This window comes from Pimephales promelas, chromosome 13, assembly GCF_988280905.1.
Source record: "Pimephales promelas chromosome 13, fPimPro1.hap1.1, whole genome shotgun sequence".
Classification (NCBI taxonomy): Eukaryota; Metazoa; Chordata; class Actinopteri; order Cypriniformes; family Leuciscidae; genus Pimephales; species Pimephales promelas.
The window spans coordinates 27,123,430-27,138,009 of NC_142781.1; the positions used below are offsets into that span (position 1 = coordinate 27,123,430).

The window sequence follows — 14,580 nt, forward strand, 5'->3', positions numbered from 1 at the left end:
ATCTATCTATCTCTCTGTCTGTCTATCATATTTTATATATTTTATATATAGTCGAATACACAAAAATAATTTGTTAACCTCTGACTATAAAGCTACAAACCAATCATCACTGTAATAGCAGTATCCGCAATAAATTGTTTTTTACTGCCATCTGGCGTCTTGTAAATTTAATTTCATACGAAGTTCAAACATTTATGGATAGACACCGTATGTTGCTGCAAATGCAACTTATTTTAAAATAAATAAGCGAGTTCTTGTATTTCTATAATAATGATAACAATAGGCTATTGAATTATTAAAATTATCATTTAGTTACAAAGTGTTTGTATTGCATCAATTGTCAAAACAAGCTATGGAACAAAGACTTAGATTATTCAAATTACAGATGCCAATTACAGCAGCAGTTTAATCTATTACGTGAAGTCTACTTTTTGTGTCAACATGTTTTAAATAAGCATACGCATCAAAATCCTTCCATCCAGAAACTCATTACTGTATGTAGTCGACGACTGCCCTCCATATAGTATTAGGGTTATATATATTAGTACATAGTATATTAGTACATAGTATTAGGCCTACTGCCATTCCAAATGTATCAAACAATTTATTGTAGGTTAACAAATTACTAGCTAACTAGGTTAATCTAAAGGGGGCAGTTTAATGTGACGTCACACACAAAGCCATCTATGGTTGCGCTTTCTCATTTCAATCAGCAGAGCGGCGGAGCAAAAACACCACAGAGGTAAGTAGGTCGAACATAAACCTACTTTGAAATGTTTTATGATTTAAATTAATTATTTAAACGAATACACGTTTTCCCAGTGGAGTTATGGATTAATAACTCAGAATCTAGCCTCTTTAATGCGGTGTGAGTGCCTTTTTACGCACACAAAGTGTTTTTTGTTTTGTTTATTTAAGTGTATTTCGGCATTAAATCCGCGTGATGATTAGATTCAAATCCTGTGTGATTCACAAAAAATGCTTCAATACAATTTTCTCACATTTCTCTCACTTTCCGTGTTAAGATTCGCACTTCCGCATTGCTTGATCAATGATAATCCTCGTGCCAGAGAGAGACGGTCTTTGCTCGTGCTCAGCTGTAAAAGCCGGGCGTTTATGAATTATGCTTCATTATGTCTTAACCCTATGGTATTATTAATCATGCAGGCCACAAGTATTATTGCCTTAATCAAAATTTATGATAAGTAATTATATTCAGCATCTGCAATAAGCCGGTAGGGTGCGGCGTTGCAATTCTCAACTCGTCCAGAGAGGGCGCTAATGAATATTGAATAGAACGTGCATGTCTAAATCAGTTTAATTCAGCATGTTTGTTGATAATAATTGTGAGGACGCAATTAAATCAACTATAATGTATTATTCCAGACTCTAAGATAGATAACAGTAATGTCAGTATGCCTATATCTTAATAAAGACTTTCACTTGACAATTTGTGAGTAGCCTATTTAACAGTAGGCTAATATAGATTGAGTAATAAAAAAGGAAGGTATTTCACTATTAACATGCATGTATAATTTCAGTGGCAAAAATGAATGTGGAACATGAAGTTACGCTGCTCATTCAAGAGATTCGTCGACTGGGCAGTATAAGTAAGTCTTGTACTATTTTAGATCAACACCATTGTTTCTTCTATTGAATACAAAAGAAGATATTTTTAAGAATGTCCGTAATCAAACATATGTCGGTAACCATTGACTTCCATAGGAAAAAAAAAAGTCAATGCTACCGTCAACTGTCTAGTTGCCAACATTCCTTAAAATGTATTTTTTTGTGTTTAACTTAAGAAAGAAATTTATACAGGTATGGAACAACATGAGTGTGACTAAATTACACTATTTTCATTTTTGGGTGAACTATCCATTTACCAATTTAAAATGTTGAATCGAAAATTTAAACAATTTTAAAATGTCTTTGTATTTTGGTATCTCATTTTTGCATTAATGTCAGCAGCATGATTAGAAAATGATCCTAAGTGCATCTTGTGCTTTAATGGAAGAACCTCTGACCGACTGTACAAAAGTGTTTAGGTGATCAATGTCACAAATTAGCATATTGGTTTGGTGGCCTAAATATAATGCTTAAACTACACTGTAAAAATGAATATGCTTTACATAATCAATAGAATTGCGGCAACAGATTACAAGCAACAATATTGATTAAATTTAACAAATTAGAATTGAGTAATATTTAATCAAATTATTCCTTAAAAGTTAACCATTTAACTTGAGTACAGTTTACACCCAAAAAAGTAACAAAATACCTCACTAACAGACGTCAAAGATTAAGAATTTTTTATTTTATATTGCCAACATTGAAGACACCTGATGTTAAAGAAGTAGTTCACTTTAAAAAAAAAACTTTTGCTGATAATTTACTCACCCCTGTGTCATCCAAGATGTCCAGAAGAAAAAGAAATTAAGGTTTTTGATGAAAACATTCCAGGATTTTTCTCCATATAATGGACTTCAATGGGAACCAAACAGTTCAAGGTCCAAATGAGAGTTTCAGTGCAGCTTCAAAGGGCTTTAAACGACACCAGACGATGAATAAGGGTCTTATCTAGCGAAACCATTGGTCATTTCAAAAATAAATTAAAAAGTTAAAGTTTTATAAGCACAAAAACTCGCCTTGCTCTGTTTTGTGATGCGCGTTCGTTCATCAAAATGTACAAATCTTTTTTTGAGCTATTTGGTTCATTCAGTGAATGAAACGATCGAATTGACTCAGAAAAAGATTCATTCATTTTGATCAACAAGTTTAAACAGGAAAGTCACACAGAACAGAGCAAGGTGAGCATTTGTGCTTATAAAACTTAAACTTTTTTTTTAAATGAACGATATTTTCGCTTGATAAGACCCTTATTCATCGTCTGGAATCATTTAAAGCCTTTTGAACAGTTTGCACTGAAACTGTCTTTTGGACCTTGAACCGTTTGGTTCCCATTGAAGTCCATTATATGGAAAAAAATCCTGGAATGTTTTCATCAAAAACCTTAATTTCTTTTCGACTGAAGAAAGAAAGACATGGACATCTTGGATGACATTGGGGGTGAGTAAATTATCAGCAAAAGTTTTTTTTTTTAAAGTGAACTAACAAGCAGAATCACTGAAGGAGAAAACCGTTATTTTAAAACAAACCTAAAAACACTGATCACCATAATGGTGACTTAAATTTATGTTTTAAAAAAAAAAAATTATGTGTTTTTGAGTTTAGTTTCTGTTAGTCGGCATACAAAAATACAGGTGTCTTTGAGTATTTGGCTTTCCAATCCACTCTAACCAGGCTGATGATTCCTCATACTGCTAGCTCACTGTTCTTGAGATTTGCGAACACTGATTCTTTATCAAACACTGATTCTCAGTGCTTCAACAAGTAATACATGTTAACGGGAGACTTTCAACGTTGTTAATGAATGATTTAGAGCAAACCCTGACCACTCTTACTTGTCTCGCAGACGCCGATGGAAAGATCAGTGTCAAATTTGGAGTCTTGTTTAACGATGACCAGTGTGCCAACCTCTTTGAAGCTCTCGTCGGAACGCTGAAAGCGGCCAAGCGGAAGAAGATCATCACTTTTGAAGGGGAGCTACTACTGCAAGGAGTTCACGACAACGTAGATGTCATATTACTGCAGGACTGAGTTTGACAGTCTTTTCTAAACCTGAGTGAAAAAGAACAAATGTTTTTGACATGTCATTGCTACATTTTGATATGGAAATATACTTGAGATTGTAACATTCTTTGTATACTTCATTGGAATATTTTTATACAGCATTTTTTTTTCTCTCAGGGGAGTGATTTGCACACACGTTTGTTTTGAAAAAGTAGCAATTTTCCCTGTTCAAACAGCCATATCATTGAAATATATATCATAACCGTTATAGCAGTGTGCATGATCATGTTTACATGTTTCTGGGACTTTGAATGAATTCAATTAATTAAATTCAGCCTACATTCTAACAAATAAAGGTTTTTTTTTTTTTTGCAGCGATGCCATAGAATAACCATTTGTGATTCCCCAAAGAACCTTAGTAAACAGTATTTAAAAAGAACCATTTCCTTTTCTTAGACTGACAAACATTTTAACCTTTTGTGGAATGGAACGTTTTCATGGATGTTAAAGGTTCTTTGTGGAACCATCAATGTCAATAAAGGGCCTTTATTTTTAAGAGTGTATAACAATTGCATAATTGCTCTTTCAGCAGTAATCATGAGATTGTTTGATTTGCAGTACCATTACTGTAAAATTATTAATTGCATGCATAGTCATTCAAGTTATATGTGCCAAAATATGTCAAAGGCTGATAAATATGATTAGTGAGTAACATTTATCTGCTGTAAGAATGAAATGAAACAAGTTTAACAAATCATCTGCAAATGTTCCAGGGTGATATTTTATAAAGCTCTTGTGAAAACATCCCCATATTGTACTTGTGCTATTCTTGTTCTATGTCTGTACAAATGTTACCGTACATGGGACTCCTAATGGTGCAGTTTGTGCCATTTCACGCTCAGGAAAAGAAACTAGAGGCTGTGTCTGAAATCACATTCTCTCTTGAGGAGGTTCTCATTTTGAATAATTAATTGCTTTCGAAAAGATTTTTAAAAGTATGTTCTATATATAGTATCAATAAGCTTGATAAAAGTATTTCATTTTCTTTTTTTAAATAGATAAATATATGAATCTACACTCAGAAAAAATGTACAAAAGCTGTCACTGGGGCGGTACCTTTTCAAAAGGTAAACTTTTGTCCATTTTAGGTGCTAATATGTACATCTCAGGTGCTAATATGTACATTTTATGTGCTAATATATACATTTCAGGTGCTAATATGTCCATATCAGGAGCTAATATGGCTATTTCAGGTGCTAATATGTACATTTTAGGAGGTAATATGTACATTTTAGGTGTTAATATGTACATTTTAGTGTTAATATGTACATTTTAGGTGCTAATATATACATTTCAGGTGCTAATATATACATTTCAGGTGCTAATATGTACATTTCAGGAGCTAATATGTACATTTTAGGTGCTAATATGTACCACTAAGGTACCAATATGCAGCCTTTGGGTACAAAAGTGTACCTTTTGAAAGGGTACAGCCCCAGTGACAGCTTTTTTGCCTTTTTTCTGAGAGTGTACTGCAACCTCAAAATTTTAATCTGACTTGAAATTTCAAATTTGTATTATGCATATGGATTTCCTTCTGTTTCTGTCTTGTTATGGTTCGTTTGCTTTCAGAATGGAGACAGTTCATTGAAAATTGCAATAAACTCTGTCATATAAATAAATGAACTGTATTTAAAACACTTTATCTTTCAAATTCATGACCAGTACTGGATTATAGACCTGAATGGTGCATTTAATAGCCTATGTTGGTTTTACCTTTGAAACAAATGAGCCTGGACTTTAAGAGATCCTGATTTTGAATTCCAAGTAAAAATGAGTCAAAGGTTCTTTGTAGAAGTTTTCCAGGCATCTAGCTATAACAAAATGTAACCATGATCAATTAAATTAAGATAACTGCTCACGGTCATCACTTTTGGTTTTCTAATAATTTTAGCAGTGTGTCGATTATTTGCTCGGGACTCCCTTCAGTCTGCGCTATTAATAACTCTGAGCTTTGGGTCTGGATCAGAGATGGAGGCGGGGCCTGAGGAACATTCTCTCTTCAGAGCAGGAATCAAAACAAGAGAGGGACACGCCTTCTTCATGGTGTACCTCTGCTGTCAAGACTGCCTGCACAAATCTGGAGGATGATAATCGAACTGTAACATCTGCATCTACCGTGCATTAAGATTCGCAGTAGATTTGTCAAGCACCCTCGACATGATGATATCCGCAGAAATGCTCGATGGCGGTCGCTGACAGGCTGCATTCATACTGAGCGCTCCATTATGCCCAACCAAAAAAGCAACAAGGGGAAGAGAAATAAACGCACGAATAGTAGCGGGGACGAGCAAGAAAATGGAGCCTGTGCGTCTGCGGTTACAGGAGGAACTGCCTCGGTGTTGACTGGAGCCACCGCGGGTCCGCCAAGCGACAGCATAAGCGGTAAGAACGTCACTTCAGTGAATGTTCTATATGACGGTACGTTTCCCTGAAAGTGCGCGCGCGTTACCTCTCTTCTAACGTTCTCTCACTTGTAGCAACTTGTTGTGTGCGTGTGTGTGTGTGTCATGGCTATCAGAATGATTACGACTCCCACTTATCGTCCTGCACTGTAAGGTGGTTGTGTAGGCCTTTCCCAAGAGTGAATACACTTGGCATGGACTTGCATGTGATTTGGAGAGAAAATGTTGTGTGGGTGTGTGTTGTGTAATGGCATGTCATATCTTCACCGTAATGATGTGCAAGTAGAGTGTTTAATAATGCATTGAATGGCTATGGCTCCTGAGGAAATGAAAGTGGTGTTATATCTTTTGAGTGGCAGCTATGAACAATGGAATGTCAGGGCGTAGGTAATCATAGCTCTTTTTATATTTAGTAGTGCTATTATTATTATTATTATTATTATTATTTATAATAAATCAAGTAAATCAAGTATAAATTGGTCATTTAGTTTGTAAATGTCTTCACCACAAACAAAAATCTTTCAAAAATTATTTTGTGTCATTTACCTATGCATAGACTGATATCTGTTTTGGAACCAATTTTATGAGAGGAGCAGAACGTTCTTCTTGAATCAGCCGGATGCACACTGACGAGAATGAGAAAAACCCACTCTGAGCTAGAGAAAACACCAACTTGCTCTTTGCTGTAGCCGGCTTTACAGAACTTTGCTTCAGGTCATGAGAGAAAACAGTTCTTTCGCTTTATGCTTCACTAGTCTGGTTTGAAAGGTAGTGAACACTTCGAAATGGAGTGATTCAAACAGAAAAACAACACTCTTGGAACGCCACTGTTCAATCAAATGTGAAGACTGGAACTAAAATGTTGTATAATTGTCTTTCTCTGTCTCTCATGGGACACACTTCAACTTCATTCACAGAAGTGTTGTGTAATATATTTTTCTTTTTGAGTGGGATTTGTACCCACAGAGTTATTATGAATTGAAATGATGTGCTGACATTGAAGATTCTGCCAATAAAGCAGCTTGAATCACACTATCTATAAATAAATAGATGTCCCTTAATGAATTTTGTTAATTTGTTTTATTCTAATGTTTCTTATGTAATTCAGTCATTACAGCAGCATACAGTACACTACATTTAACCAAATATCATATTTGTTTAGTGCATACTATAAGCCACTGTGAACTGAATCACAGATAGTTTCTCTTAAAGCAACAGTTCAACCAGAAGTGTACATTCTGGCATCATTTCCTCACCCTCATGTTGTTACAAGCTCATATGACTTTCCTGGGGCACAAAAAAATACTTTCATTGCATCCTTTCTACACCTACAATGAAATTCTGACATCTCTTTTTCTGTTCCACTGAAGAAAGAAAGTCATACAGGTTTGGAACCACATGAGAGTGAGTAAATGATGAAAGAAGTGTCATATTTTATTTATGTGAGCTATTCCATTGCATTAACCCTAAGTTATTATAATCTTCATTGTGTTTGGCAGAGGCCACATGTGCCACCCCATTAGTGTGCAGTCTGGGCCGTCCCGTTGACCTTGAGAAGGACGACTACCAGCGTGTGGTGTGCAACAGTGAACTCTGCCCATACGGCAATTGGATGCACCTACAGTGCTTCTATGAGTGGGAGAGCAGCATCCTGGTGCAGTTCAACTGCATCGGCCGGGCCCGCAGCTGGAACGAGAAGCAATGCCGACAGAACATGTGGACCAAAAAGGGCTACGATCTAGCCTTCCGCTTCTGCTCCTGTCGTTGCGGCCAGGGACACCTGAAAAAAGACACTGACTGGTACCAGGTGAAACGCATGCATGACGAGCGCAAGAAAAAGATGCCAGAGAAAGGGAGCGGGAAGCCCAGCTGTGGTGCCTCCGTAGGTGGCGCTTGCGGAGGCGTTGGGCCGGAAGTTGCCGACGAGCCCAAGAAAGGGAAATCATCTGCAAGCCATAAGCTAGCTCACCGTGGCTCCTGTCAGGAACTGTCTCGCAGACAATCGGTCGATTGGCAGAACTCTCAGGAGAGATGTCACGCCGGTCCTCCCAATGCCATTTCCCATGGGCTCCGCTCCCCGTGCGAATCCCCCGCTCAGTCCCCTCCGTCGGGCTTCGCCACCCTTCTCCCCCCGTCCCTCGGTGGCCCGCGTAGCTCAAGGCACCTGGGCGAGTTTCTTAAGAACGCGGTTCATACGGAAGGCCACAGGAGGCATTTGCTGTCCGGAGGTCTGGTGGCTCGTGGGGCTCACCTTGAGCAGGGAGCCGCCAACATGTTCCCCCTTCCTCGACTTTCTCCCGGAGACAACCCCGTGCAGTTCCTGAGGAGGCTGGATCTTTCAGAGCTGCTCACACACGTTCCCCGCCACAAGCTCAACACATATCACGTGCGAATGGAGGACGATGCCCAAGCCGGGCAGGGAGAGGATCTCAGGAAGTTCATCCTCTCTGCGCTCAGTGCGAGTCACCGCAATGTGGTGAACTGTGCCCTTTGCCATCACACCCTGCCCATCTTTGAGCAGTTCCCTTTAGTGGATGGAACGCTGTTCCTGAGCCCATCACGCCACGATGAGATTGAGTATGACGTACCTTGCCACTTACAAGGTGAGTTACGAATCCACTATTCACACACGAAAGGGTTTTCTCTTGAAAATATTAGGGTGGGAAAGTTATTCTTCACTAGTGTCCCGTAAACTTCTCAGCTCACAGAGCAAAGAATATCTGTTGAAATCGAAATGAATTAAGTCAACAAGATTTACAGAATTCATTTTAACTATAATTCTGTTTACAAAATGTTCATTAAGCAAGTTTCTCTTCATATTTTCAGTGTCTCCAAACTTTGTTGTGCAGGCACTTCAATATCATCAATGCTTTCTCAAATTTATGACATTTTATATTAATAATTAAAATATTATAAATCAAAATATATATATTGCTATATATATATATGTGTGTGTGTGTGTATACAGTATAAGTAAAAATACAATTTAGTGATGCACATACGAGAATCATATCAGTTACTGGATGATATCTGGATTTTTTTTTAATTTTTTTTTATTAGTATTGCCAGATATTGGATATTTAATAGTTCATGCTTATTTCTCCTATTTTTACATTTAGATTACCTTTGCCATCATCTAATACTCAAAGTTAATATTACAAAAATATTAATAATTCAGTAACACTGCTAAATATAATCTCTAGCAAATCTAATTCTTTATTTTTAACTTGAGTAAAAAAAAGTATAGAATTTTAATATTGACCATTTATTTATTATCAGCCATAACGTGAAAATAATTATCGAACAAATTTGTAGGATTGATGTATTTATGGTAATGATATTATCAGTATTCCTAAAATAAAAATGTTAGTCATTGCCTTGTTTTTGGTATTGCTCAACTCTCAACTTTTGATTTATTTATGTCCCCCAGGGGGCAATTAGTTTTATGGCAAGGTATGCAGACAGACAACCATTAAAAATGTAAAAACAATACACTGACCGTGAAGAACCTACTGATCCTACTCACCCCCTCCAATGCCAAAATATAATAGAGAAATGAATAAATTATTAGTATATATATATATATATATATATATATTTTGCTTTTAAAGGGTTAGTTCACCCAAAAATGAAAATTCTGTCAGTATTTACTCACCCTCATGTTGTTCCAACCCCGTAAGACCTTCGTTCATCTTCGGAACACAAATTAAGATATTTAAGATATTAAAATCACTCCTGTATACTAGTCCATAGGCTTCTTGAGGGAATGATACTTGCTGGCATCGAAAAGTCATCAAAGAAATCGTTAAAATAGTCCAAGTGACTACAGTGGCTCAATTTTAACTTTATCAAACGACGAGAACACTTTTTGTGCGCAAAAACAAACAAAAATAACGACTTTATTTCAACTATTCACTTCCTTCTCTATGGGCCTGTAGTCAGTTAACGTAGTGTGATTGCGTAGAGCTACGTCACACGTAGGCTCACTATTGGCCGACGCTGGTCATGTGTGTGTGATGCGTGTGACGTACAATAACAGAAGCTTACGCTGTTAAACTAGTAACCTGACTCGAGGCAGAGGGAGAAATAAACAAATAGTTTATAGTATTTTTGTTGTTTTTGCGCAGAAAAAGTGTTCTCGTCGTTTGAAAAAAACGTAAGATTGAGCCCCTGTAGTCACTTGGACTATTTTAACGATGTCCTTTAATGACTTTTCGAGGGCCAGCAAGTCATTCCCTCATGAAGCCTATGGACTAGTATACAGGAGCGATCTTAATTTCTGTTCTGAGGATGAACAAAGGTCTTACGGGTTTGGAACAACATGAGGGTGAGTAAATACTGACAGAATTTTCATTTTTGGGTGAACTAACCCTTTAACTAAAGGAAATGGAAGCCACAAGCCAGAGAGTAGGGTCTCAAACTCAAAATAAAGGGCATGGGCTCAAACTGATTAAATAGATTTGGCTTTCTGTACCACCTGTCTATTGTATAGGCCAGTAAGGCTTCTTTGCTCAACTTTTAAAATTTTGCTACTGACCTTCACAATTCTGGATAGAGCATTTTTAGCCTTGATAGTAAGATTTCCATACCAACATATTATAGAAAATATCAATACAGATTACAAACTCTTTGTAAGATTTATAAAAGAGGGTTATAAGAGTCTTGTCCACATGGTTTAACATTCTTCTTTTTTTTTTTTTTTTTGCTCTGTTTAGAAAGAATTGCATTGCAAGCACACCATTAATTTCTGATAATATAGCAAGAACAGCAAAAACCTTTCCATTTCCAGCTTCACCATTTTATTAAATGGCGTTGAGCTGAGTCTGTTGACAAACTCTACATGATGATAATTTTACCATAGCAAAAACAATTCAATTATAACATTTGAGAATGAAATATGACTGCTGCTGAAAACTAAAGCAAGGTTTTTGAAGCAAAGTACCAAATTGATTGGGAATAAAATGGACCCTTTCTCCTTGTAATAAAGAAGCGAAGCAGCTGTGACAGAAAATAATGCTTTGATCATGGAATATCATTAAATCCCTATTAGAATACATTTTCATTAATTAGAGGCTAATTGCAGTTTATGTTCTAAAGGGAGGCTGATGCACCTTTATGCCATCTGTGTGGACTGCCTGGAAGGAGTACACAAAATCGTGTGTATAAAATGCAAGTCTAGGTGGGATGGAAGCTGGCACCAGCTGGGCACAATGTACACATACGACATACTGGCAGCATCGCCATGCTGCCAGGTAATGAATCTGTTTATGCTCAGAAACAATATAACATATCATTTAATATTTCATATTGCTATATATATATATTACTAAAATGTCACTCCTCTTTGTCTGCCTAGGCACGGCTCAACTGCAAGCATTGTGGGAAACCGGTCATAGATGTACGTGTGGGCATGCAGTATTTCTCTGAGTACAGCAATGTACAGCAGTGTCCTCACTGTGGCAATCTGGACTATCACTTTGTAAAGCCATTCTCTTCGTTCAAAGTTCTTGAAGCTTATTGACAAAAGTTGCATTTGCATGCTAGTATTTTTTCCCCGTTTTTACTATTCATAGAATTACTTATTTTGGACTCTTGTCGACACTTTGTGTGAGCTTAGTTCTCTTTAGGAACAAAATAGAAAGAATCAAAGCATACACCGTTACGTGGGAGAGCGCGTCTTTTATTAAGAGAAAGACGGTGTGCTTTTGAGTGTATTCTAATGCCATCCTTGAAATGTTTGAGCTTGCATTTAAAAAACAAAGCAACAACAATACTGTGACAAGTGAATGTATCTCTGTATGCCAAATTTGCTCTTTTGTACAAAAACCAAGAAAACAATAAAATACATAAAAGGGTCCTTCCTTTTTTACAGAGTAATTATTAATTATTCCAAGGCTTGGTCAGTGTTTTTTTTTTTTTTATATCTCAGTCTCATTCCGCCCTGAGCCTGTATACATAATTCCTGTTTTCCATATCAAATAGCAATGCTCAATGAACATCATTGCAGATGATGCGGCTTCTTTGATAAAGTAATCAAGAGGTGCTCTCATGTAAACAGCCTTTGGTTTGTGAATCTTGGAAGACAAAGCCATTTATTGAGTGAGATAAATATATAAATAATTTTATAGATTAAAATTTAAAATGTCCTAAAATAACTCGTGTGGAAACAAGAACTAAGGTATGTTTTTTTTATTGTATACTGAAAAAGCATCCATATAAAATTCATACAACAAGCATCTATAATTGTCAGTTAATGTTTACCTTACCATTGGCCTGTTGTTGGCCATATTTCTGCTACAAATTTACATTTTAAAGCCTCCTAGAGATATCTCATGAGATTATACTACCATACAGAAGTCAAACAGTAACTATACATTTTGGAAAAAATAAATAAAAAGTATAAAACTTGCCTTAGTATAAAACTTAACTCAGCTATACACAAGTTATGCTTACATGACAATGTGTACTAAAAATGGAAACGTTTTTCCATTGCTTTTTTTCGCATAGAGACGACAACATTGTCAAAATGATCCAACAAGGAACATTCTCAAGGATCTGAAAACAATTAAAAACGATGTATTGTGTAGGCTATGCCAGGCCAGTAGTTGGCGATGTCACTTGGTAAAGAAACATTACCTATAGACATTATGCGCGAGAGAATTGCGCAAGAAGTTATAGAATAAGAGCGTCATGGAAATCTCCTGAACTCTCGTCTCAGGCCCAGAATAAAGTCGTTATTTTTGTTTTATTTCCGCACAAAAAGTATTTTCATCACTTGATAAACTTATAGTCGAGCCACTGTTGTCGCATGGAATATTTTAACATTTTCTTCAATGACTTTCTGGGCCATCAAGTTTCAATCCCCTAGTAGGAGACTGTAGCAGGGATCTACCTCTCAAATTTAATCAAAAATATCTTCATTTGTGTTCTGAAGATGAACGAAGGTCTTACGGAGTTGGTACAGCATGGGGGTGAGTAATTAATGACTTAATTTCCATTTTTGGTTGAACTAACTCTTTAAAAGGAACAGTTAATTCATAAATCTGTAAAATCTTACCTGAACGCAATGAGTGCAGCGCTGAAAAGAGGCGGGGCTAGCTACTAAGGTCGTGTAATACACTTGCAAATGACGTCATCATTTTTGTTATTTACATGGAGACAAAAACTTGCATTTTGAGACACGATTTCAAAAGTTTGTGTTTTCAGGCCACCAAAATGCCATTGTCGTGTAAATTAACGGTTAACCTGCTTTTCCTTTTTTAGTTGAAAACAGTGTCATGTAAACATCCCCTCAGATTCAAGAAAATGTTGTGTGTGAAAAGTGAATTAAAAAGCTATTTGTGTTGCAGTATTAACTGTCTTTAGAACAGTATACATCTTCAAAAAGGTAACTCAAGTCAACCCTCTGCCACTTTTACATCATCATACTAACTAACTAACTAACCCTGTAGCAGTGTTTTCATAGACAACGTAATTCAAGATCACACAATCTGAAGTTTACACTGTTGTCTACACAAAGCCTAGTGAACACCATTTGTTAATGTGTGTATTTTTAATGCATCTATATTTTATGCTTCAGGCTGAACCTCAAGTTAAGTAAAGACCCTTCCTCATTCCCACTCATGACCATGGCTTCTGATATATATTCACATTCTGTTAGAAGCTGGGATTGCCTGCAGGTATAATATTCTCTTGACTTGCTCTGACTTATTACAAAATCTAGTTTGTTCCAACAGAAGATATGTGTTTGTGTCTGTTTGTGCATTTATTTAGGACAAAAGTGGCTTCTTTTTGCACTTAGAGGGAAGTTGAAGAACCATATATGACCAAACAATATGGGTATCTAGTCAAATCTGCTCTGCTTTAGTATGTGTACAAGGTCTGTGGGGTAAAGGATGTGTAACCCAGAACTGAAACTGATGTGACAGCATTCATATAAATAAATACAGGTCAATACATCTACTTGCAGGTATAGACAGACAGTGAATCATTCTGAACACCACAAGCATGAAAGCTGCTTGCCTTTTTTAGGCTGTTGCCATGGAAACTGCTGCTGCTTAGATAAAAAAATCATGGTGTGCAATAAGAGTTATTATATGTGGACAGCAGTTAATAGTAACTCTTTTCTCGAAAAGATATTCCAGAAGATAATTTTAGGTTATTTATTATTGTCGTACATGAATGTCAGTCACGTGACCTCTTACGTCATCCACTCTTTTTCCAGTTGACTGCCGCCATCTTGAGTACCTGCCAAGTACTGTCTATTGGCCTTTCTCAGTCTGTGTTCTTGTCTGTACTTTTGTCCTTATGTTCTTGTCAAACGTCATCTTTTGAGACCCGAGTACTGTCCCAATACAAGTTTGCATTTTGGCAAGCTCTTGACACGCCCATTTTACCAAGGATGGTAGGAAGGTTGGTAACTATCCCAGCATTCAATTCGGCATTCGAGGAAGGAGAGGCAGCTCAATACATTAATTCGTTT

General features: G+C 36.7%; 2 protein-coding genes across 3 annotated transcripts; both read left to right on the plus strand.

Annotated features, from left to right (window-relative positions):
- The first annotated feature begins 595 nt into the window (after positions 1-595).
- abracl (ABRA C-terminal like) lies at positions 596-4,439 on the plus strand. The gene is made up of 3 exons (XM_039693469.2): positions 596-742; positions 1,542-1,610; positions 3,476-4,439. Exons 2-3 carry the CDS (start codon positions 1,550-1,552, stop codon positions 3,658-3,660), a joined length of 246 nt encoding a protein of 81 aa, XP_039549403.1. The 5' UTR covers positions 596-742; positions 1,542-1,549; the 3' UTR covers positions 3,661-4,439.
- A 1,241-nt stretch (positions 4,440-5,680) lies between these two features.
- Positions 5,681-11,955, plus strand: heca (HECA ribonucleoprotein granule regulator). Of its 2 annotated transcripts, none has more exons than XM_039693367.2 (4): positions 5,681-6,114; positions 7,598-8,701; positions 11,196-11,350; positions 11,455-11,955. In XM_039693367.2, exons 1-4 carry the CDS (start codon positions 5,922-5,924, stop codon positions 11,617-11,619), a joined length of 1,617 nt encoding a protein of 538 aa, XP_039549301.2. In that variant the 5' UTR covers positions 5,681-5,921; the 3' UTR covers positions 11,620-11,955. The 2 variants fall into 2 exon arrangements, with proteins under 2 accessions (XP_039549301.2, XP_039549302.1); XM_039693368.2 differs by having other exon boundaries at positions 5,683-6,078.
- The last annotated feature ends 2,625 nt before the right edge of the window (positions 11,956-14,580 follow it).

What these genes read in the sequence shown, in the direction of transcription:
- abracl (XM_039693469.2), top strand. Translation starts at nt 1,550, where the DNA reads ATGAATGTGGAACATGAAGTTACGCTGCTCATTCAAGAGATTCGTCGA. An exon ending in TCGTCGACTGGGCAGTATAA is followed by an intron (nt 1,611 to 3,475) that starts GTAAGTCTTGTA and finishes CTTGTCTCGCAG; the next exon opens with ACGCCGATGGAAAGATCAGT.
- heca (XM_039693367.2), top strand. Translation starts at nt 5,922, where the DNA reads ATGCCCAACCAAAAAAGCAACAAGGGGAAGAGAAATAAACGCACGAAT. An exon ending in AGTGAATGTTCTATATGACG is followed by an intron (nt 6,115 to 7,597) that starts GTACGTTTCCCT and finishes TGTGTTTGGCAG; the next exon opens with AGGCCACATGTGCCACCCCA. An exon ending in CGTACCTTGCCACTTACAAG is followed by an intron (nt 8,702 to 11,195) that starts GTGAGTTACGAA and finishes TATGTTCTAAAG; the next exon opens with GGAGGCTGATGCACCTTTAT.